This window comes from Tachysurus fulvidraco, chromosome 3 (assembly GCF_022655615.1).
Source record: "Tachysurus fulvidraco isolate hzauxx_2018 chromosome 3, HZAU_PFXX_2.0, whole genome shotgun sequence".
Classification (NCBI taxonomy): Eukaryota; Metazoa; Chordata; class Actinopteri; order Siluriformes; family Bagridae; genus Tachysurus; species Tachysurus fulvidraco.
The window spans coordinates 32,815,520-32,840,374 of record NC_062520.1 but is presented as its reverse complement, the minus strand read 5'-3'; the positions used below and the strand labels follow the sequence as shown (position 1 = coordinate 32,840,374).

At 41.9% G+C, this 24,855-nt stretch overlaps 3 protein-coding genes across 5 annotated transcripts in view; 2 read left to right on the top strand and 1 right to left on the bottom strand.

The window, feature by feature from the left end:
- The first annotated feature begins 1,464 nt into the window (after nt 1-1,464).
- On the top strand, nt 1,465-16,176 carry ipo4 (importin 4). Of its 3 annotated transcripts, none has more exons than XM_027162118.2 (31): nt 1,465-1,615; nt 2,076-2,146; nt 2,268-2,354; nt 2,654-2,733; nt 2,816-2,857; nt 2,945-3,074; nt 3,773-3,952; nt 4,055-4,120; nt 4,233-4,334; nt 4,685-4,768; nt 4,848-5,000; nt 5,856-5,909; nt 6,109-6,218; nt 6,296-6,404; nt 6,480-6,609; nt 6,996-7,109; nt 7,193-7,306; nt 7,384-7,507; nt 8,547-8,658; nt 8,799-8,917; nt 9,552-9,629; nt 9,931-9,988; nt 10,190-10,295; nt 10,846-11,039; nt 13,430-13,477; nt 14,031-14,156; nt 14,238-14,464; nt 14,554-14,686; nt 15,180-15,284; nt 15,365-15,434; nt 15,519-16,176. In XM_027162118.2, exons 2-31 carry the CDS (start codon nt 2,081-2,083, stop codon nt 15,647-15,649), a joined length of 3,252 nt encoding a protein of 1,083 aa, XP_027017919.2. In that variant the 5' UTR covers nt 1,465-1,615; nt 2,076-2,080; the 3' UTR covers nt 15,650-16,176. The 3 variants fall into 3 exon arrangements, with proteins under 3 accessions (XP_027017919.2, XP_047667549.1, XP_047667550.1); XM_047811593.1 differs by having other exon boundaries at nt 1,529-1,566; XM_047811594.1 differs by lacking the exons at nt 1,465-1,615; nt 2,076-2,146; nt 2,268-2,354; ... (1 more) ...; nt 2,816-2,857; nt 2,945-3,074 and adding an exon at nt 3,373-3,379.
- Nucleotides 16,177-16,382: 206 nt separating this feature from the next.
- On the bottom strand, nt 16,383-18,801 carry si:ch211-196f5.2 (uncharacterized protein LOC556372 homolog). Its single transcript, XM_047811595.1, has 2 exons — nt 17,007-18,801; nt 16,383-16,735 (listed from the first exon to the last, which is right to left on the bottom strand). The coding sequence occupies exons 1-2, from the start codon at nt 17,126-17,128 to the stop codon at nt 16,504-16,506; spliced, it is 354 nt and encodes a 117-aa protein (XP_047667551.1). The 5' UTR covers nt 17,129-18,801; the 3' UTR covers nt 16,383-16,503.
- A 2,643-nt stretch (nt 18,802-21,444) lies between these two features.
- The window catches only part of taf2 (TAF2 RNA polymerase II, TATA box binding protein (TBP)-associated factor), a 15,487-nt gene continuing 12,076 nt past the window's right edge, over nt 21,445-24,855 (top strand). Inside the window, exons 1-5 of the mRNA XM_047811472.1 lie at nt 21,445-21,849; nt 21,950-22,004; nt 23,146-23,306; nt 23,514-23,632; nt 24,644-24,785. Of these exons, the coding sequence (XP_047667428.1) occupies nt 21,800-21,849; nt 21,950-22,004; nt 23,146-23,306; nt 23,514-23,632; nt 24,644-24,785 (527 nt within the window). The 5' untranslated portion in view covers nt 21,445-21,799. The remainder of the gene's footprint in view (nt 21,850-21,949; nt 22,005-23,145; nt 23,307-23,513; nt 23,633-24,643; nt 24,786-24,855) is intronic.

Here is a 24,855-nt window from a genome sequence, read left to right as displayed (position 1 = left end):
GTATACACACACACACAGTATACACACACACAATATGCACACACACAGTATACACACACAGTATGCACACACACAGTATACACACACAGTACGCACACACACAGTATACACACACAGTATGCACACACACACAGTATACACACAGTATACACACACACACACACACAGTATACACACACAGTATGCACACACACAGTATACACACACAGTATACACACACACACACACAGTATATACACACACACACACACACACACAGTATACACACACAGTATACACACACACAGTATACACACACAGTATACACACACAGTATACACACACACACACACACACACACACACAGTATACACACACAGTATACACACATACACAGTATACACACACAGTATTTACACACACAGTATACACACAGTATACACACACACACACACACACACACACAGTATACACACACAGTATACACACACACAGTATACACACACAGTATACACACACACAGTATACACACACACAGTATACACACACAGTATACACACACAGTATACACACAGTATACACACACACACACACACAGTATACACACACACACAGTATACACACACAGTATACACACATACACAGTATACACACACAGTATACACACACACACACACACACACACACACACACACACAGTATACACACACAGTATACACACACACACACACAGTATACACACACACACACACAGTATATACACACACACACACAGTATACACACACAGTATACACACTGGTCAGTCGGTGCTGTTTCTGTTTACTGTTTATTGTCTTTTGTGGATTGCATTTTTTTTTTGTGGACCTACTTTTTGTATTGTCTTGTAACTTTATGTCTGCACTGTCTTTTGTCCTGCACTGTCCTGTTTGTCTTGTCTGTCTTGTCCTGCACTGTTTGCACCAGGTCACAGTTTATGTGGCTAAGACTACTTACATGTCCTTATAGCTCTGTGTGTGTTTAATGTAACACACTGATCGTTGTGTCATGTCACTGGGGAACGTTGTGTCATGTCACTGTGTACTGTAACAGTTATATATGGTGTAATGACAATAAAAGCTTCTTGACTGGACTGTTATAGGATTAGATAGAAGACAGAAGACACTGAAACAGATACAACACAAGACATCTACATTACTCTTTGTCTCTGTTACTGTCTCTGAGGTTTTCTTGTCTGTAAACGAGTCTATTGTCTTCATCAATGTGTTTCTTTCTGATGGTAAACTGATGTATAAGCAGCTCATCATCACCACATTATCTCTACACATCCAGGTGATTAACTTCAAACACCTGACATTCTCTCATCATCAGTCACTGTGTGGAGTTTTTAGTTATTTCTTGTTTTTTATACCGCTTTAAGTCAGAAGTTTATATATAATGCTAGTATTATTATGAGTGAGTATGTGACTCCTCCCTGCCTGTAAGCGGCGCTGTTCGTTAGCTTTACACTAAAAGTTTACTGTCCCTTTAACATCTCGGCTTCTTCCCTTCACCCGCGTGCTGATTGAGTTCACATTAAACTTTACCGGGTTCGTGTCAGTTTAAAGCCGTTATAAAGAAGCTGCAGTAAATAACAAGGTGCAGGTTTATAACTCTGTTTATTCTCTTTGTGTCTGTGTGGCGTTTGTGTGTTAAATAACAAACAACAAGCTGTTTGTCCTCCTGCTGTTTGTCCTCTTCTCTTTTCTCCTTCTTATCACACTAAATTATTATTATAACTGTATATAAGACACTATATGTTTATTATAACTGTATATAAGACACTATATGTTTATTATAACTGTATATAAGACACTATATGTTTATTATAACTGTATATAAGACACTATATGTTTATAACTGTATATAAGACACTATATGTTTATTATGACTGTATATAAGACACTATATGTTTATTATAACTGTATATAAGACACTATATGTTTATTATAACTGTATATAAGACACTATATGTTTACTACCTGTCTTGTTGTCATTATTATACACATGTATATTATATATACATTATTAGTTATGACACTATATGATGATTCCCCAGGTGACATGTCTGAGGACCTGCAGCACATCCTGTCTCAGCTCACACTGCCTGATAATGACGCTATACAGAAGGTACCATCATGTGTATTATTATTATTATTATTATTATTATTATTATTATTATTATTATTATTATAGACATTGTGAATATCGGATATTACACTGAATTTGTTTGTTTGTTTGTTTATTTCAGGCTACTGCGCAGTTAAAACAGGCTTTTAAAGACCCGAATATAATCCCAGCTCTATGTGCAGTTATGACCAGCTCCACAAACCCACAGGTAAATAATCAGACCAACTGTCTAATGACATCACTAAATCAGTTTACATTCATATCTCATCACATGTGGCTTGTGTGTGTCTCTCTCCATCCCTATCTCTCTCTCTCTCTCTCTCTCTCTCTCTCTTTGTGTCTCTCTGTGTGTCTCTCTCTCTCTCTCTTTGTGTCTCTCTGTCTCTCTCTCTCTCCTCTCTCTCTCTCTCTCTCTCTCCTTTTTCTCTCTCTCTTTGTGTCTCTCTCTCTCTCTCTCTCTCTCTTTCTCTCTCTCTCTCTCTCTCTCTCTCTCTCTCCCCCCTTTAGATCAGACAATCAGCTGTGGTGATGTTGAGAATGCGAGTGAAAAAGCACTGGAAGAGAATTGCCCCTGATCACAGAGAGAGGTTATAAACTCCCCTTATATATATATTTCCCATTCACATTTACAAAGTAATGATCAGATGAATTGTTTATTTTGTAATTTAGTCTGAAGCAAGTGGTCCTGCAAGCTTTCCTGCAGGAGACCGAGTAAGTCTGAGCTTGTTAATGATGAATTATTTTGTTCAGTATGATTCTAGTTTATTTTACATGTTTGTTCTCTGTTCTCTTGTTAAGACACACAGTTCGCTACTCTCTCTCTCAGCTGAGTGCAGTGATGGTGAAGCACGAGACCCCTGACCGCTGGCCTGCACTCTTTACACTGCTGACTCAATCCACCAGCAGCAACAATCCTCAGGACAGGCAGGTAGGGATCATGTGGACAAGAACCAAAGTTATCTTAGAGGATCACTAGAGGATCACTAGAGGATCACGGTGGAAGATACCAGGATAGAAATGTTGATCATTATGATTTTAAACTCTTATTATAAAAATAATTTAGTATTTGTTTGTACCGAGCCTTGTTTCTAAGGCCTAAGTTAAACCCTGAGATATAAATGTAACTCCCACTGATATAGAGTTTACTGGTAAAGTCTCTTTAAAGCAGGGAATTAAACACTAAATACTTCTGAATACTTCTCTCGTGTGTGTTTGTCTACGCAGCAGATGGAGGTACGACTAGGATAAAGGAGTAGTTACTGTACCTGCCACTGGGTGTCAGTATAAACATAAAAACACTAAACTGCAGTAAAGACTGAACCAAAGATGAAAGTTATTTATACACATTTATTAAAATATATATATATATAATATTCTTAGTCTCGTGATCATGTGATCTGAACATATTTTAGGTTTACATTAGTTTTTCTTCCTGATTGTACATTTCCACCCTCACAGGATCAGGACTAGAATAAGTAGATTTTCTTGTGTATAGGAATACATGTATATTGCACAGGAGTTATACAGATTTTGTTATTTACCACTAAAGCAGTAACAATTAGGACAAATGGACGACGGTGTAATGAATTCCCTGTAACGTGAGCTTCTGAACACTTCTTCTCCCAGGTGGGCTTGTTGTTGCTGAGCAAAGTTGTGGAGTCGAACCCCGAGCCCTTTAAACCCCACTACAAGCAGCTGCTGCAGCTGTTTAACGTGGTGCTCCAGGACGTAACCAACACCACCGCCCTGTATTACTGCATCCTCACCCTCACTGCCATCACAGCGTACACCGGCACAGAGGAGATGGTTAGTTATGTGACAGCTCTGTTTCTAATGGATTTTAAATGCTATTATTTTTATTCTTTATTGAATGCAAACAGAATCCGGTTTATTGGGTTGTGTTTTCAGAACCTGATGCGCTCCTTAATCCCAAAACTGTTAATTGCCCTCAAACACCTCATTCAGGCTGACCAGGTCAGGGCATTTTACAGTGCATTCATCATCACTCATTGCTCTGAGCATGTGCTAACTGCTCGGTCGAGCGCTCATCAGGTCGATGACTGTTTGTCTCAAACCTGTTGTGCAGGTTCAGGCCAGTGAGGCCATGGAGGTGTTTGATGAGCTGATGGAGAGCGAGGTCTCTATCGTGGTCCCACACATTAGTGAAATCGTTCACTTCTGTCTGGAGGTGAGTCTGGATTTTGTTTGTCCTTTCATTCCTGTTACAGAAGTGATGTGTGTTATGGAGACCAGAGCGTTAGAGAGGTGCAGAGGGTCTCAGGCTCCTGTTTGTGAGGGGCTTATCCTGGTCTCTTCATGACTGTACAGCCATGTTGTTTACCCCCCACCACACACCCGACATGCCTAAACAGCCCAGAGGGTGTTATGTTGACTGTAAACTGCCCCTGTAAGGTGTGAATGTGTGTGTGAACGTCTGGTCCTTTACATTCTGCCCTTGTTCCTGTAAGAGGTTTCAGGTGAAGAAACACGATGAATAAATAAATGAATGTTGAGAGTTAATAGTTTTATGTCTTTAAGGTGAGCTCCGATGTGTCACTGGACAAGTCTGTGCGTGTCAAAGCCCTGTCCTGTATCGCTCTGCTCATTCGACTCAAGAGCAAGGTACCTTTACTGAGTCTACATTCTGCTCTGTAAACACACCGTGTGTGAGGACAATAACCACCTTCTCCTCTTCCTAAAGGCCGTGTTAAAGCAGAAACTTTTGGCACCTATCTTACAAGTGGTGTTTCCCATTTTGAGCGCCACACCTCCACCCGGAGAGGAGGATCCTGAGGATACGGAGAGTGCAGAAGGTGACGGTGACACTGAGAGTCCCAAACACTTTGCTGCTCAGGTAACAGTCCACCATCTCACACTGATATTTACACCTTTATTTATTTACACCTACAAATAATCTCAACATTATTTATATCAGCAGCTTTACTCATAGAGATGAGGTCACAAATAAAGTGACACACACACACACACACACACACACACACACGGCAGTGAACTCACACACACACACAGCAGTGAACTCACACACACACACACAGCAGTGAACACACACACACACACACACACACACAGCAGTCAACACACACACACACACAGCAGTCAACACACACACACACACAGCAGTCAACACACACACACACAGCAGTGAACACACACAGCAGTGAACACACACACACACACACAGCAGTGAAAACACACACACACACACACACACACACAGCAGTGAACACACACACACACACACACACACACACACACACACACACACACACACACACAGCAGTGAACACACACACACACACACACACACACACACACACACACAGCAGTGAACACACACACACACACACACACACACACACACACACACAGCAGTGAACACACACACACACACACACACACAGCAGTGAACACACACACACACACACACAGCAGTGAACACACACACAGCAGTGAACACACACCCGGAACAGTGAGCAGCCATTTATGCTGCGGCGCCCGGGGAGCAGTTGGTGGGGTTCGGTGCCTTGCTCAAGGGCACCTCAGTCGTGGTAATGCCGGCCCGAGACTCAAACCCACAACCTTATGGTTAGGAGTCAGACTCTAACCTTTAGGCCATACAGCTTTTAATGTTTAAAAAGATGAGAGCCTGAAATCAGTACAGTTTTTAAGAGCTGTTTGTCTCCTACAGGTGATCGACACAATGGCTCTCCACATGCCACCTGAAAAACTTTTCACCCAAGTGGTAAGAACGTGCACTAACATACACACGAGTCCATCATTAACATTTCTTATTAAACCCCAGGATGGTGTGATGTTCCTGCCCATCATGTTTATCCCTCTGATAACAGAACGATTTTCACTTCTAATTAAAGACGGCTACGTGTCATGTTGTGGAACATCAGTAGAACTATTTAGACTTCTGTCCTTCTTGTCTTCTGTAGATGCCCCTGACTCAGGCCTGCCTCTCGAGTCAGAACGCTTACGAGAGGAAGGGAGGTCTCATGTGTCTCGCCGTGCTCGCCGAGGGTTGTGCAGATCACATTCGCACCAAGTACGTTTTCACCTCGCCGCTTTACTCCACACGAGATTTGGACGTCTTGTCTGTTAAACTGTCCCCTTCTGTGTCAGGTTGCTGTCGTCCATGCTGGAGACGGTGTGCCGCAGTCTGTCTGACGGTGACCAGGTGGTGCGCAGCGCAGCCCTTTTCGCTCTGGGGCAGTTCTCTGAGTATCTGCAGGTAAGAATTCATCATGATTTATGTGTAACACTGCATCAGATACACATCTCATACTGTGTACTTACTTTGTCACAGCCTGAAGTCAGTAAATATCACGCAGAGCTGATGCCACTGTTACTAGGATACCTGTCGTCTCTAAACGAGGCTCGGATCGGCCACGTCACCAAGGCCTTCTACGCCCTGGAGAACTTCATAGAGAACCTGGGTAAGGACGAGGTGTTCATCTCAGTAAAGTGTTCAAATCTTTAGGGACATGAAAGGTAAAAATCTGTATTTAAGTAAATAAATATTATTTATAGAGCACAATACCTGCTGATGTAACAAACTGAAGACCATGTGTTGGGCTTGGACCTGATCTCAGACCTGTCTGTGTGTAAGAGAGGTCCAGTTCAATCAGGGCAAAACTTCCAATGAAGGTTAAATGTAAGGTGACATTATGACCCCTGGTAGCATCAGAGAGGAACTGGGAGGCTTGCGGATATATTTATATCTGTGTCTGTGTTCATTAACGTCTGTGTGTTCAGCTCAGGATGAAGTGTGTATTGTACTTGACTAACATGACCTGTTCACCTTCCTTTCCTTGTCCACCAGATGATGATATTCACTCGTACTTGCCCACGCTGATGGAGACGATGCTGTCAGCCCTGAACAACACAGCTAACCTGAAGCTTAAGGAGCTCGCTGTCAGTGCTATAGGAGCCATCGGTAATCAGAGCCGTCATGAAGACGAGCCTTAAACTAATAACAAACGCACTACAAAGCTAATCTGATCTACTCTCTTCTCCTAGCGAACGCCGCCAAAGAGATGTTGGTGCCGTATTTCCCTCCTGTAATAGAGAGCTTGAAGGGCTTCCTGACAGACACACGAGATGAGATGAGATCATTACAGACGCAGGCCTTAGGTGGGTTTTACCTCCATCTTCATCTGTATTATTGTCTTTATGTAAGTGGAATCTGATGATTTCTCCTCTCACATCAGACACCCTGTCTGTGTTGGCTCGCACTGTGGGGAAGGATGTGTTTGGTCCGTTGGCTGCAGAGTGTGTGCAGCTGGGTCTGAACCTTACTGATGCTGTGGATGATCCGGATCTGCGGCGCTGCACGTACGAACCTTTTTATCCTTCTCTGTGTGAACCGTCATTTAGTGTCCGTGTCATTTAGTGTTCGTGTCATTTAGTGTTCGTGTCCTTTAGTGTTAGTGTCATTAGTGTTCGTGTCATTTAGTGTTCGTGTCATTTAGTGTTCGTGTCATTTAGTGTTTGTGTCATTTAGTGTTCGTGTCATTTAGTGTTCGTGTCATTTAGTGTTCGTGTCATTTAGTGTTCGTGTCATTTAGTGTTCGTGTCATTTAGTGTTCGTGTCATTTAGTGTTCGTGTCATTTAGTGTTAGTGTCATTTAGTGTTAGTGTCATTTAGTGTTAGTGTCATTTAGTGTTAGTGTCATTTAGTGTCCGTGTCATTTAGTGTTCGTGTCATTTAGTGTTCGTGTCATTTAGTGTTCGTGTCATTTAGTGTTCGTGTCATTTAGTGTTCGTGTCATTTAGTGTTCGTGTCATTTAGTGTTCGTGTCATTTAGTGTTCGTGTCATTTAGTGTTCGTGTCATTTAGTGTTCGTGTCCTTTAGTGTTCGTGTCCTTTAGTGTTCGTGTCCTTTAGTGTTCGTGTCAGTTAGTGTTCGTGTCATTTAGTGTTCGTGTCCTTTAGTGTTAGTCATTTAGTGTCCGTGTCATTTAGTGTTCGTGTCATTTAGTGTTCGTGTCATTTAGTGTTCGTGTCAGTTAGTGTTCGTGTCATTTAGTGTTCGTGTCCTTTAGTGTTAGTCATTTAGTGTCCGTGTCATTTAGTGTCCGTGTCATTTAGTGTCCGTGTCATTTAGTGTCCGTGTCATTTAGTGTCCGTGTCATTTAGTGTCCGTGTCAGTTAGTGTCCGTGTCAGTTAGTGTTCGTGTCAGTTAGTGTTCGTGTCATTTAGTGTTCGTGTCCTTTAGTGTTCGTGTCAGTTAGTGTTCGTGTCCTTTAGTGTTCGTGTCATTTAGTCTTCGTGTCATTAGTGTCCGTGTCATTAGTGTTCGTGTCCTCTGTATGTAACACGCCGTGAACGTTTGACTCCATGATCACTGACGTTTGTGTGTCTGTGTTCAGCTACAGCTTGTTCTCAGCCGTGTCCACAATCAGCCCAGAAAGTGTTGATCCTCATCTTTCTGCCATCACCACAATGATGCTCATGTCCCTCAGATCTACAGAGGGTGTTAAGGTCAGTGCCCTGGAGCCACTTCAGAGTTCATGTTCAGTAATATAGATTTTTGTGGAAAGCGTTTCTGTACCTCAGGTTTGTGATCGAACACAATGACGAGCAGAGAGAGGAACATGAACATGTAACTCATGACTCCACAGACTCATCTCGAGGAGGACAAGCAGTTTGTTCTCCTGGATGATGATGATGATGATGGTGAGGATGAAGGTGATGTTGTATTGGAGGAAGATGGAGAGAATGAGGTGGAGGATGTTGCTGGGTATGTTACTTCCTGTTTGTTTTGTCTGGGTGTGTGTGTGGTTGTCTGGGTGTGTGTGTGGTTGTCTGGGTGTGTGTGTGGTTGTCTGGGTGTGTGCGTGGTTGTCTGGGTGTGTGTGGTTGTCTGGGTGTGTGTGTGGTTGTCTGGGTGTGTGTGTGGTTGTCTGGGTGTGTGTGTGGTTGTCTGGGTGTGTGTGTGGTTGTCTGGGTGTGTGTGTGGTTGTCTGGGTGTGTGTGTGGTTGTCTGGGTGTGTGTGTGGTTGTCTGGGTGTGTGTGTGGTTGTCTGGGTGTGTGTGGTGTGTGTGGTTGTCTGGGTGTGTGTGGTGTGTGTGGTTGTCTGGGTGTGTGTGGTGTGTGTGGTTGTCTGGGTGTGTGTGGTGTGTGTGGTTGTCTGGGTGTGTGTGGTGTGTGTGTGTGTCTGGGTGTGTGTGGTGTGTGTGTGTGGGGTGTGTGTGGGGTGTGATGTGTGTGTGTGTGGTTGTCTGGGTCTGGGTGTGTGTGGGTGTGTGGTTGTCTGGGTGTGTGTGTGGTGTGTGTGGGGTGTGTGGTGTGTGTGTGTGTGGGGTGTGTGTGGGGTGTGTGGTGTGTGTGTGTGTGGTGTGTGGTGTGATGTAAACACTTCCCCTCTCTGTAGCTTCACCGTAGAGAACGCTTACATTGATGAGAAGGAGGACGCTTGTGAAGCTCTGGGGGAAATCGCCTTTAACACAGGGTAACTTTTTACCCCACAAACACAAACACACACACGCACACAAACACACACACACACACACACACACACACACACACACACACACACACACACACACACACACACACACACACACACACACACTTCTGCCTTTCATTAAGCTTTTACTGTCCATACAGATGTTTGTGTTGTTGCTCTGTCCATAAAAACACATCTTTCTTTACCCCCCCTTCTCTCTCTCTCTCTCTCTCTCTCTCTCACCCCTCTGTCTCTCCCACTTTACCCACTCTCCCCCCTTCCCCCCCCCCCCCCCCCCCCCCAGTGCTGCGTTCCAGTCCTTCCTGGAGACAAGCTTTCAGCAGGTCTATGGTCTCTGTGATGTGAGTTGAGACTCAACACTTCCTGCCACACCTCATGCTTTATTTACACTTGTGATGATGATGCAATAATGTAGTGTTAATGACCGTGAAGTGTCTATAAAATCTTCTGTCACTGTGTGTGTGTGTGTGTGTGTGTGTGTGTGTGTGTGTGTGTGTGTGTGTGTGTGTGTGTGTGTGTGTGTGTGTGTGTGTGTCTGTCAGTTTCCCCATGAGAATGTGAGGAGAGCAGCGTTTGGTGCCCTGGGGCAGTTCTGTCGAGCTCAGCACAAAGTGTGGCAGGACAATCCGACTGAGGCAAATCGTCAGGGTATATACCTCAATATACCCCTCATATACCCCTCATATACCCCTCATATACACATCAACATACACCTCATATACCCCACATATACCCCTCATATACACCTCAACATACACCTCAACATACCCCTCATATACATGTCATATACCCCTCATATAGACATCAACATAACCCTCATATACCCCACATACACACCTCATACCTCTCATATACCTCACATACACACCTCATCCCCACATACACACCTCATACCCCACATATACACCTTACACACCTCATATACCCCACATACACACCTCATACCCCACATATACACCTTACACACCTCATATACCCCACATACACACCTCATACCCCTCATATACCCCACATATACACCTCACACACCACATATACCCCACATACACACCACATACCCCACATTTACAGTATCAGTACACATAATGCCCCTTTTATTACTTGGTACTTCCTGTACAGCGATTTAAAGAATCTTCCTTTCATTTTTCCCGCTGATGTCATCAGGCTGATGGAGGTTTGTGTCTGTGTGCATTTGTAGCTTTACATAAACTGCTGGATGTGGTGATGCCCTGCTTCCTGGAGGCAGTGAAGAAGGACCGTGAGCGACAAGTGGTCATGGGGGTGCTGGAGGCCATGAACAGTGTCATCAAATCATGCAAGGGGGAAGCGTTACAGACCCCACAGAGACTGGCCGAGGTCAGCCATGCCATCAGAGACGTGCTGAAGAAGAAGGTGTGGATGATCATCAGCCTCTCATGGTGGTGGTGGTGGTGGTGGTGGTGGTGGTGGTGGTGGTGGTCTGGTGCACTTTGTACCTTAAGACAGAAAATATAGGAAGTTAAAAGTGGAGCACAAACACACAACCTCCCAAAACGCAGCTTTAATATAACACGTTGTGGCTGTTACATCCCCACAGATAGTGAGACACTTGTGAGACGCTTGTGAGACACTTGTGAGACACTTGTGAGACACTTGTGAGACGCTTGTGAGACGCTTGTGAGACATTCAAGGCACTGAGTCAAAAGTGACAACAAATAAAACAGTTTGTTAAGTCTGACTTAGTGGAAATCTGATAGTGTCCAAATAAATTGGTCTCTTAGTGTTTATTAATCTAGTAATAAGTTTAATAGGTTGTAGAAATAAGAGAGAACTGTGTACGATTGGCTGTGACGAGTTTTATATCTAGTGTGGATTAAATTTGTAGAAGCACCGAGTGTTCATTTACCTGGGGAAGGGGGTCCATGTGCAGGGGGAGGTGTATAATGGACCTGAACATTCAGTTTGTGTGTTTGTGTTTAATGTGTTTGTGTGTTTGTGTTTGTGTTTAATGTGTTTGTGTGTTTGTGTTTAATGTGTTTGTGTTTAATGTGTTTGTGTTTAATGTGTTTGTGTTTAATGTGTTTGTGTTTAATGTGTTTGTGTGTTTGTGTGTTTGTGTTTAATGTGTTTGTGTTTAATGTGTTTGTGTGTTTGTGTTTAATGTGTTTGTGTGTTTGTGTGTTTGTGTTTAATGTGTTTGTGTTTAATGTGTTTGTGTTTAATGTGTTTGTGTTTAATGTGTTTGTGTTTAATGTGTTTGTGTGTTTGTGTTTAATGTGTTTGTGTGTTTGTGTTTAATGTGTTTGTGTGTTTGTGTTTAATGTGTTTGTGTGTTTGTGTTTGTGTTTAATGTGTTTGTGTGTTTGTGTTTAATGTGTTTGTGTTTAATGTGTTTGTGTTTAATGTGTTTGTGTTTAATGTGTTTGTGTGTTTGTGTTTAATGTGTTTGTGTTTAATGTGTTTGTGTGTTTGTGTTTGTGTTTAATGTGTTTGTGTGTTTATGTGTTTGTGTTTAATGTGTTTGTGTTTAATGTGTTTGTGTTTAATGTGTTTGTGTTTAATGTGTTTGTGTTTAATGTGTTTGTGTTTAATGTGTTTGTGTTTAATGTGTTTGTGTTTAATGTGTTTGTGTTTAATGTGTTTGTGTTTAATGTGTTTGTGTTTAATGTGTTTGTGTTTAATGTGTTTGTGTTTAATGTGTTTGTGTTTAATGTGTTTGTGTTTAATGTGTTTGTGTGTTTGTGTGTTTGTGTTTAATGTGTTTGTGTTTAATGTGTTTGTGTGTTTGTGTGTTTGTGTTTAATGTGTTTGTGTTTAATGTGTTTGTTTAATGTGTTTGTGTGTTTGTGTTTAATGTGTTTGTGTTTAATGTGTTTGTGTTTAATGTGTTTGTGTTTAATGTGTTTGTGTTTGTGTGTTTGTGTTTGTGTGTTTGTGTTTAATGTGTTTGTGTTTGTGTGTTTGTGTTTAATGTGTTTGTGTTTGTGTGTTTGTGTTTAATGTGTTTGTGTTTAATGTGTTTGTGTTTAATGTGTTTGTGTTTAATGTGTTTGTGTTTAATGTGTTTGTGTTTAATGTGTTTGTGTTTAATGTGTTTATGTGTTTGTGTTTAATGTGTTTGTGTTTAATGTGTTTGTGTTTAATGTGTTTGTGTTTAATGTGTTTGTGTTTAATGTGTTTGTGTTTAATGTGTTTAATGTGTTTGTGTGTTTGTGTTTAATGTGTTTGTGTTTAATGTGTTTGTGTTTAATGTGTTTGTGTTTAATGTGTTTGTGTTTAATGTGTTTGTGTTTAATGTGTTTAATGTGTTTGTGTTTAATGTGTTTAATGTGTTTGTGTGTTTGTGTTTAATGTGTTTGTGTTTAATGTGTTTGTGTTTAATGTGTTTGTGTTTAATGTGTTTGTGTTTAATGTGTTTGTGTTTAATGTGTTTGTGTTTAATGTGTTTGTGTGTTTGTGTTTATGTGTTTGTGTTTAATGTGTTTAATGTGTTTGTGTGTTTGTGTTTATGTGTTTGTGTTTAATGTGTTTGTGTTTAATGTGTTTAATGTGTTTGTGTGTTTGTGTTTAATGTGTTTGTGTGTTTGTGTTTAATGTGTTTGTGTGTTTGTGTTTGTGTTTAATGTGTTTGTGTGTTTGTGTTTGTGTGTTGTTGTTTAATGTGTTTGTGTGTTTGTGTTTGTGTGTTGTTGTTTAATGTGTTTGTGTGTTTATGTGTTTGTGTGTTGTTGTTTGATGTGTTTGTGTTTGTGTGTTTGTGTTTAACGCAATGCATTTGTTTAATCTGTCGCCGTTTTTCCCAGACGGTGTGTCAGGATGGAGGAGGAGATGAAGGAGACGATGAAGAACAGGTTCTGCTTCCTGTGTGATGTGTGTGATGTGTGTGTGTGATGTGTGGTGTGATGTGTGTGGTGTGTGATGGTGGTGGTGTGTGATATGTGTGTGGTGGTGCTGTGGTGGTGTGTGGTGTGGTGTGTGATGTGGTGTGTAGTGTGGGTGTGTGTGGTGTGTGTGTAGAATGTGTGTGGTGTGTGTTGATGGTGTGTGGTGTTGTGTGTGTGTGTGGTGTTGTATGTGTGTGGATGTGGGTGTGATGGTGTGTGTGGGTGTGTGGTAGTGTGTGGTGTGTGTGTGTTGTGTGTGTGGTGTGTGTGTTTTGTGTGTGTGTAGTGTGGTGATGTGTGTGTGTGTGTGTGTGAATGTGTGTGGTGTTGTGTTTGATGTGTGTGGTGATGTGATGTGATGTTTGGTGGTGTTATGTTGTTGGTGAGTGTTTTGTATGTGTGTGTGCTGTGTGTGTGATGTGTGTGTTGTGTGTGTGCGTGTGTGTGTGTGTGTGTGTATAAGTGAGTGTAAGTGAGTTGACATCAGGACCTGGAGCTTACAGAGATCTGTGTTTATTAGGCTGAGTATGACGCCATGCTGCAGGAGTTTGCTGGGGAGGGACTTCCTGTCCTGGCTTCAGCTGTACCTGCAGAAACCTTTTACTGTCACCTCAATGATCTGCTGCCCCTGATAATGAACAAAGCCGTGAGTCTTACCCTGCGTTTTCTTTATGATCAGATCTCCATCAGATATTTCCATAACTCCTTTCCCCCCTTTGGCCTACAGAAGCCTTCGTGCACTGTGGCAGACCGCTCCTTCTCTGTGGGAACGCTCAGTGAGACCCTGCACTCTCTGGCTGCTGTGTCTGGGGGTAGAGCTGTGGCAGGAAAGTTGTCCAATCGGCTGCTGCCGGTGCTTGTGGGTGGTGTTAAAGACAGTGACGCGGAGGTGCGCAATAACAGCGTGTTCGGCTTGGGAGCTCTAGCGGAGGCTGCTGGACCCATCATCTCCTCGTATCCTTCACAGACGACTGTATTCAAAGTTTCTCTCCTAAAGTCTCCCATTAGGACACTGAGCGCTTTTCCTCAGCATGTTCCTGTAGTAATTACCCAATGATGCTGTCGCTCTTCTCTAACCTGCTGGTCAAGGAGGCAGACAGGAGAGTGATCGATAACTTGTGTGCTGCACTTTGTCGGATGATCGTGAGCCACACGGAGGGAGTGCCGCTGGAGCAGGTACCGGTGTGGGACACGTCGTCCACGTTAAGTGTCAATCACAGGAAATGTCTAGTATAGTGTGTGTGCAGTAAAGGTGGGGTTCTGGCTTTCTGATGCTAAACATGTTCTTTAATATTAATACTGTTATAAATGACTAAAGTACTACAATATGCTCTTTTTGAACTATAAGGACATATTTATAACATATTTATAACATATTTATAACATTTATCCTATTTGTTTATAACAACATCCTGCTACCTAACACATTAAAGTGGCTTTAATAACAATAAAGCAGGGGAAGAAATTCTTCTCACATCTAATGATGAACGGATCTCAGGTCCAAACCTAGTATCAGTTTTATATCAAACACATTACAGAATTGTAGCTTCTGACTCGATGCTGTTCTCCACTGAGCTGCTTGCTGGACATTTCATCTAATCACTGCTCCTTTAAATATGAACTGAACTTCTGTGTCCCATGAGATGTAAATAACTTCTGGGTTCTCCAGGTGCTTCCTGCTCTTCTGGAACGTCTCCCTCTGAAGGAAGACCTGGAGGAAAATAAGACGGTCTACAGCTGCCTGGCTTTCCTGTATTCCCATAACCCAGCTCTGGTAAAGTCCTGATCAGTGCTCCAGCCTGTCAGCTTTCTCCTGTTTCAGTACTCTGAGCTCTGGTGTTTTTCTCTCTCGAGGTCGTTGGCCACCTGAAGCCGGTCCTGTCCGCTGCCGTACACGTAATAGGGACAAAGGACATGGATGCAGGTGAGAGCCGGTGTTCTTATGTTCTTATTTCTTCCAGCGTAAGCTTCATGAGCAGTTCATTATCTGCCCTGTGTGTTGTTTCAGACGCCCAGAACAGCCTTGTCATGATGCTCAGAGACATCAGCAAACGGTTCTCCCAGGAGTTCGAGAGCGCGGCCATGTCCCTTCCAGCCGAGCAAAGGACAAAGATGATGGCGTCTGTTGCTGAATCCTAGTCAAAGATCTTTTTTTTTTTTGTAGTACAGTTTACATTAACCATCAAATAGTCACTTCTACACACTTCAGCACTTCCATTTACTTTTTTTTGCAGTGTTATAATTTATTTTTGTGTGTTATAGCCGTTACAACATGGACACTAGTTTGAAATGCATCCCTCAAAGACTTTCATGTCATTGTCAGATGTTTAGCATTTATCTGTAAAGGTTCATACTGCAGCGTAAGATGGTTATAAAGGAATAAAAGCTGTGGAAGCATTTGGATGTGTGGAAGCTCTTACTGAGATCATCATGGACACAAAGCACGTTGAGAAGAACTTTAGAACCTTTCAAATAGTTTAATCTTCACTAACAAGCCCCAATCAGGTGTTTAGTATGTGACACATTTATCATGAAGTATTAGTGATCATTTACTGCTCTATTTTTCCATGCAGTTATTAGTGGTGAACTGTAACCACCTCTGTAATGGGACTTTGTAAGGATTTAACACGTAAACAAGGACGTAATAAAATCCCTGATAATCATCATCTTTTGTATTTACTCAGTGTTCCAGTACGCAGCGTGAGGCAGACATTAACACGGTGTAATAATGATGTTCAGTCCAACACACTCTGCTCTTCTGACTCCTCCGTTGTCCTGTGGGTTTGTGAATCCAAAGCCAGGGTCATTTCAACCGGCTCTTTGTCATCTGCAAAATAAATAAATAAATAATAATGTACATTTTGTTCTACGTGCCATTCTACACGACGCTACTGTAAACTCTAATCCTGGTCTTTTATTGGTGAAAATCTGCCACAAACTAACATGTGAGTGAACTTGATCTGAGTCTGATATTTAGCTGGCTTCAAGCTTTCCTAACCTGGAGTGTGTCCCCAGGGCAGGAAGGCGATGCCGCTGCGGCAGTACGAGCGGTCCGTGTGGGTCTCGGTGCTGTAGAGAACCTCCTGGCATTTGCTTTGACCTGGCAGTTGTGCTTTGACTCGCACCTCCAGCACAGACACTTCCTTCTCCTTAAGTTTCCCTGATCTGCTCCTCACCTGCGTTCGCTTGGTGTCCATCAACACCACACGCTCTTTCACCGCCGATCTGCGAACCGACACGATATCGTTCACAGCGTACGCATGATGGTGAGCGTCACACACACCAGACGATTAGTAAACAAGCTGGTGAGGAATTCATCTCCATCTGCTAAATCTATCAGAACAATCCTGTTTCTCCATCATCGTACACTGAGATATTTTTATGTCATACAACCTTCAAGGGAACGAGACATGAACATTTACTATCCATTCGTTTTATCTGTAAACATTAACATTATCCAAACTAGTAAGATATCGTCTTGAACTTAAGGACTCACTCGTCAATACCCAGATCTGCGAGTGTGGTGTTGAGGAAAGGAAACGTCTGTTCAGGTGCCATCACCTCGATGGGCAGAGACACACACAGAGGAATCTCCTTCTCCGTTTCAGACCGAATCATTTTGTGCGTCTGTGGAAGTTAGAAGCTTTTCCCTGGACGTCGTCTGATCTCCTGTTGTCCTTTCAGAGCGATTGTTCTCTTTATCATCAACTGAGTATAAAATCAGTGCATCAGGAATGTCCAAATGAAGAAACTGAGCTTTCTCTGTCCTCTGGTTTGCCCTGGAGCGTGTCAGGGTGTGGAGAAGTTCTTATACGGATCCTAAAGCACGTGCCAGTTTAATGGCCTGTGTGAATGTGTGTAATGTTGAACTGGCATGTGAAGTCTACCGAGCTGTCAGACAGGGATAACTGAAGGCTCTGGATGTTTTGGTGATGTACGTTGTTGGGTATTTCTACTGGACACTTGTACTGCAGACAATCTCTCTTTTTCCTTATTATATAATATTTCAGGTTTATTTATAATTACTTCAGTGATATAAACTTAAAAGAAGAATTCATCTTTCATACTAAATGATAGTCTGGTCCTAAAACAAAGGTCTTCAACGTAGGAATTTAAAATCTGCACTTTAATGACCTTAAAAATACAGTAAAATCCTTGTGAGCTGTAAAGAACCTTTATAGCCCTGTTGATATAAAGGTTCTGTGACGCGTAGCTAAATCTCTGCCCTTCGTCTAACAGATCATGGTCACGTTCGTATGCGTAAACTCCATCCATCTGTGGCAGTGTGGCTCTTCTGCCAAACCCTGATGTTAATAATTAAGGTCAGTTCTAATAGTTCATCTGACTACTTTATTGGATGTGAATTGTGTTTGTTTTTGTCTGGTTTTTTTTTTGTCTACCAGAAGTTTTAGTTTTTTTCCACGTTTGTTCCTCTTTAGCATGAACTTTAATGGAAGATTCCATCAGAATGAACATGATGCTTTCAGGCAGTTTTACAGCTTCCCTGTCCTGTGTACAGCAGCATCGACACGACACGGCCGTAAAGCGGCTTCACAGAAATATAGAAATTCAACACGTTAATGATGAATGTATCGATTTATTCCTAATGAGCAACGAGTGACGGCGGTGAGAAAAACGTCCTGAGATGATGTTAAGAAGAAACCTTCAGAGGAGCCAGATTCAGAATCCAGTGTAAACATCTTAAGCAGCTTCTGAAGGACAGAACTATATAAAAAAGATCCATCGTCATTTACCCCAATCAGCCTGCGCACACTTTACACACCCAGGTTCATAATCTACTGGGTTTAATGTAGAGAATCTCTCAGCTGAGCTCAGTGTGAATAGATGAAGCTCATCAGACATTCAGAAGATCTCGCTGTAACTGTAGAACGTTCAGAAATACACAGAAATGTAGAATTGTGACCGAATTTAAGGGCTGTTAATAATTTTGTCACATTACTAAAATGCAAAAAGGACGTAATAATATTCTTTGGAGTGAATGATGATTATTATGTGTAAAGGAATCTTGTTATTGCTTGGTTTTATTAATGGTTATTTAAAAAGGTTCCAGAATGAAAAATGTTTGTAATTATACAGACTCCAGTAGCTGTGATGCTGATAACGAGCATTATTGTAGGCAGGCGTTACATTTCTGCAGCATTGTTCATACTCAGTTTCACTGCTCTGAGATCAGACGCTCACAGACAGCTTCAGACAGCTCACATCTCCGTCAGAAAAGACGTGTGGAAAATGAGGTCACTTTCTGTTTGTCTCCTTCTGCTGCTTCATTAAACTGCAAAACTCATTCCAGTGTCTCCATATTAATGAAAAGAATAAAGGGTTAAACCACAGGACCACGAAAGGCCTGAACTCTGGGACCAGAACAATGCAGACCATCACACCCAGGTTCTACTACAGGCCTCGTTCAATTAGAAATGTGGGAGTTTCCCCCTGAAATTAAAGAGAAGATCCCAGTAAAGATAAATGTTCTTCATAAAGAATCTTAACCTTAAAAAGAGCTCATAAGGTCAGAAAGTGTTAGGAGTTGTGAGGAGGACTTTTAACAGCTTTACGAGTTTCTTTATCGGAGGAGAAAATGGCTGAAAGAGAAGAGAAATGTGTATAATATTTAATAATGATAGTGAGTTAATAAAATGATACAGATTAGATCGTGTAGGGATTATTTTAGTGACCAATCAGATTAGAGGTAACATCTCAGACAAATTTATGAATATATATAATCTGAAACAGAGCCGAAACGCAACAGAGGCAGAAATCGTAAATTATTAATGAACTTTATTGAACTTAATAAATTATTTGCCGTTTCCATGCGTAGTTGATCTCTACGGAAATCTAATGTTCTTGCTCAGGAATTACACCAAGCACCAAATGAATATGTTTAATTGCTAAAAGTTTTGTCTAAAATGTACAAAGCTCCTTTGGACAAACTGAAAAAGCATAATAAGTTTAGCATTAATAATAATAATAATAATAATAATAATAATAATAATAATAATCTGTTGCAGCTCCTCTATCAGTCATGAAGAAATCAGAGCCAGATGGATGTACTTGTCTGATCCAGGGAAGAACTGTGAGTGCTATAGTAATGAATTCCAAATGAATAATACAAAAGTATGTCCATATATTAACAATACAGTGAGATGACCTCAATAATTGTGTGTTCAGGAATTAATAAATTCTTTCACTACCCATCCATCAATTAGACAATGAACGGCTTATTTTACACGAGACAGTGTTCTGAGAACATGAACAGAAGCCAGAGGTAGTTTAATGTTTAAGGTGTTGGCCTACTGATCGGAAGGAAGGCTGTGAGTTCGAATCCCAGGTCCACCACCGATGGGTCCTTTAGCAAGTCGCTGGACCTTCATTTGCTCAATAAAATGTGATTAAAATGACTCTGAGGTTTTCTGCCAAGTGACAGAAATGTACCAGACACCCGGATGTGGTGCAGCTCACACACCTATCAGATGGGAGTCTGAGGGGATCGTATACCTACAGGACTCAATAAAGTCTTATATGTTTTAATATTCTGGACTTGTTTTGTGGTATGTTGACGTGTCTATAGATTAAATGTAAGGCAGTGGATTCAGTATCAGGACAATATGATAGAACAAAGCAGAAATAAAAGAAGGATACCAGTGTTGTTTACTATATAGAGTGTTTTGTATATACTGTACACTGGCTATTGTACAGAGGCTCAGCTATATGTGTATATGTATATAATACATACTGTATATATAAGGCAGTAAGAGTACAGTCAGGTCTTACAGTTGGTCAGGGGATAGTCAGAACCGCAGGTGTTGGGGTGTTGTGGGTGTACAGTGGGGTGTTGTGGGTGTACAGCGGGGTGTTGTGGGTGTACAGTGCAGTGTGTTGGAGTGTTGGGGTGTACAGTGGGGTGTTGTGGGTGTACAGTGGAGTGTTGGGGTGTTGTGGGTGTACAGTGCAGTGTGTTGGAGTGTTGGGGTGTACAGTGGGGTGTTGTGGGTGTACAGTGGAGTGTTGGGGTGTTGTGGGTTTACAGTGGGGTGTTGGGGTGTTGTGGGTGTACAGTGGGGTGTTGGGGTGTTGTGGGTGTACAGTGGGGTGTTGTGGGTGTACAGTGGGGTGTTGGGGTGTTCCGTGGGGTGTTGTGGGTGTACAGTGGTTAAGACCTACCCAAAGAGGTTATGAAGCACATGGTCCTTTATCTCATGTAGTCGGCTGGGGACGTGTGTGTGTGTGTTATCTGGGAAAGAAAAGGCACCAGGATGCCAGCAGAGTTATCGTGATGTTCTGGCCAATGTTCTGCTTGGAGACCTTCAGTCCAAACCTCCATGTGGATGTTACATTAACACGTAACACCTGCTTTTACTAACGTTCTTTATTCTGTTTTATTGTCCTGAAATCAAAAGATTTGCTAATGTTTGACTTTCATTTAGTAAATATTCTCATTTTGTATTGATGTATTGTTACTGAAAAAATATTTAGAGTTTAATTATATTACATTATTATAGACTGATACCGCGCATGCGCACTACGGAGCAGCGCTTTAGTCGGTGTTTATTAATAATAAAACAATATAAAGTTTATATTCTGCTTTGACTCTAATTCACTAGTTTAACTGTCCGGTTTACAGCTCGATTTGTCCTGTGGACCCTCTTTATAAACACACAACTCAAGGTTTTATGTTTTTAATGCTAACACTATCGCGCGTGTCACAAACACAAAACGTGTCACAAAACGTGTCACAAACACAAAACGTGTCACAAACACAAACACGTGTCACAAACACAAAACGTGTCACAAACACAAAACGTGTCACAAACACAAACACGTGTCACGGGTAATACATATTTTATTTATCATGCTTTAAGAAGAAAAGTGACATGCGGGTCTATCACAACATCCGGGTCACCGCCGTGCTTCTTCCTGTGTTTTACGCGGGAGGTCAAAGGTTACGAACAAAATGTCTGGGCTCGGTTTATTGACGCTGATTATTGGCTCAAAGGTCTAAAGATCTTCTGTCGTGTTTAATAGAAGCGCGACCTGCAGCTCTGACTGGGGCAGCAATGTTTATTATTAATCTGTATTATTAATCTGTATTATTAATCTTTACAGCTGGCTCTAAAGCGTGGATTATTCCCCTTAGCATGTTAGCTCGTTAGCATGTTAGCTCGTTAGCATGTTAGCTCGTTAGCCTGTTAGCCTGTTAGCTTTCGGTGCAACAACAGTGAGCTTCAGCCTTGTGGGATTTTTTAGCACCAACATTAACACAAAGCTACGAAAATGAACCGTAAAAAGGACAAAGGCTTCGAGAGTCCGCGACCTTATAAATTATAAGTATCCAATAATCTGCTTTTCACGTCTTGCACATTTACAGTAACAACGTGATTATTAGTGTTTTATTTTAATGCCTTGTGTTTATCTCCCTAACACAACACACCAGGTGGTCTGTATTAACAACATCAACTTCCAGAGGAAGTCCGTTATTGTGAGTAAAACAACAAAGTCCTTGTCTTTATACTATATTACACACTATTACACTCTGTTACACACTGTTACACACTATTACACTCTGTTACACAATGTTACACACTATTACACTCTATTACACTCTGTTACACAATGTTACACACTATTACACTCTGTTACACAATGTTACACACTATTGCACGTTATTACACACTGTTACACTCTATTACACACTATTGCACTTTATTACACACTGTTACACACTATTACACTCTATTACACACTGTTACACTCTATTACACTCTGTTACACACTGTTACACTCTATTACACTCTGTTACACACTATTACACTCTATTACACACTGTTACACACTATTACACTCTATTACACACTGTTACACTCTATTACACACTGTTACACACTATTACACTCTATTACACACTGTTACACTCTATTACACTCTGTTACACACTGTTACACTTTATTACACTTTATTACACACTGTTACACACTATTGCACTTTATTACACACTGTTACACACTATTACACTCTATTACACACTGTTACACACTATTACACTCTATTACACACTGTTACACTCTATTACACTCTGTTACACACTATTACACTCTATTACACACTGTTACACACTATTACACTCTATTACACACTGTTACACTCTATTACACTCTGTTACACACTGTTACACTTTATTACACTTTATTACACACTGTTACACACTATTACACTTTATTACACATTGTTACATATTATTACACACTGTTACACACTGGTGGAGTGACTGTTGGAGTGACTGGTTGAATGACTGGGGGAGTGACTGAATGACTGCTGGAGTGACTGGTGGAGTGACTGGTGGAGTGACTGGTGGAGTGACTGGTGGAGTGACTAATTGACAGGTTGAGTGACTAATTGACAGGTTGAGTGACTAATTGACAGGTTGAGTGACTAATTGACAGGTTGAGTGACTAATTGACAGGTTGAGTGACTAATTGACAGGTTGAGTGACAGGTGAACTGAGTAATAGGGATGAACGAGCTAAATGGCTGACAGTGTGGATGATCTGTGAAGTGGTGAGATTTGTACTGAAAACATTCCTAGAGGATTAATAACGACTGTATTAACTTTGTTTAAATCAGGGCTTTGTGGAGCTGACCATCTTCCCCACTGTGGTGAACCTGAACCGCATCAAACTGAACAGCAAACAGTGCCGTATTTACAGGGTGCGAGTGAACGAGCTGGAAGCACCATTTCTATATAACGACCCCACGCTGGAGGTCTGCCACCACGAGTCCAAGCAGTGAGCATTGCACTACATAACCTTGTGTGGATGTTTTGGGTGTAAAATCTGCAGGATGTTGTAGTAAATGTGAAACTTTATTAAGGCTCCAGCTCTAAGACTGAATGCTTCTTGAAAATTGTCCGTTTTAGTTTTAGGCACCGTTTTGTTTAAGATTGTAGTCATAGTGCAGAATGTTTTACTGTCGTACCTGCGTGTTTGTTACAGGCGAAACCTGAACTACTTCTCCAGCGCATATGCTGCAGCGGTGAGTGCTGTGGATCCAGATGCAGGAAATGGCGAGCTCTCTATTAAAGTGCCTGCTGAGCTGTGGAAGCAGGGAGACGGTGAGCTGTAATTTACGTACATTCAGAGGCCCGTGTGAAGATACTGGTTTTGACACGTTTTTTTATTATTGGTGTCATGTGTCATTTCACCACAAGGTGGCGCGATGCAGCGCTTGGCTCCTGAGAAGCTGCTTGCAGTTACAGGTGTTGGACAATGAAACTGAAACATCTGGATTTAGTGCACAGACATTTATTAGTATGGTGCAGGTCCTTCTTTTGTGGCCTCAGTTCATCTCAGGAGTGACAGATACTGAAGTCCTGCTCGGTGATCAGAAGGTTCCTGAGCCAATCCTCCTTCAGAACAGTGACCAGGTCACTATGTGGTGCTGATGGAGGAAAAAGCTTCCTGACTCGTGTCTCCAAAACACCCCAAAGTGAATCAGTAATGTCCAGATCTGATCACAACACCCGTCTTGCTGTGTGTCATCCTGATCTTTAGTAAATGTTTGAAGCACTGGGTCCCCACGGCCCTCCAGAATGGTTTCTCTGAACCATTGAAACTGTCGAGTGACCAGATGTCTCAGCCTGACCATGAATATTGACCCTGTGGTTCTCCTGACAAACAGAAGAGCTGAAGTGTGTATTTAAGTCTGCAGTGAGTCTGACAGCTGTAGTGGTGGCATGCTGAGGTTTCCATGGAGACGCACACAAACAGTTTTCTCATATGTCTCCCATTATGTTGTGTGGATTGCAATGTTTAAGGCTGACTGTGTTAAAGCTCTGTTTATGTGCCCTTTACTCCAGCCCACTATATTGTCTGTGTTATTGTCCAGCCTCTGTATCGGTCTGTAACACCTTAGCCACTGAGCTGCCACTGAGCTGCCACATCCCGTATCCCCAAAATATATCTGTTTTTAGTATTAATAATACAATATATATATATCTCATCTACAGCAGAGTACTACAAGTTCTGTGTGTATTATAAATCAACAGCAAACTACAGACTCTATGTCCTGATGAATAACACAGATATATTTTGCCCTTTATCTGTTTGCTCTGGTGTTTTTGCAGAGATGAAGGTACTCAAGGTGTATATTGAGTTCTCCCTGGACCAACCTAAAGGAGGGCTGCACTTTGTTGTGCCTGACATGGAGGGCAGCATGGCTGAGAGAGGAGCTCACGTCTTTTCCTGCGGATACCAGAACTCCACACGGTAAGCCGCTGATTTCCTGGAAGCCCATCAGCAACCCTTGGTGTGTGTAGGGGTTGCCAGGTCTCAGCAT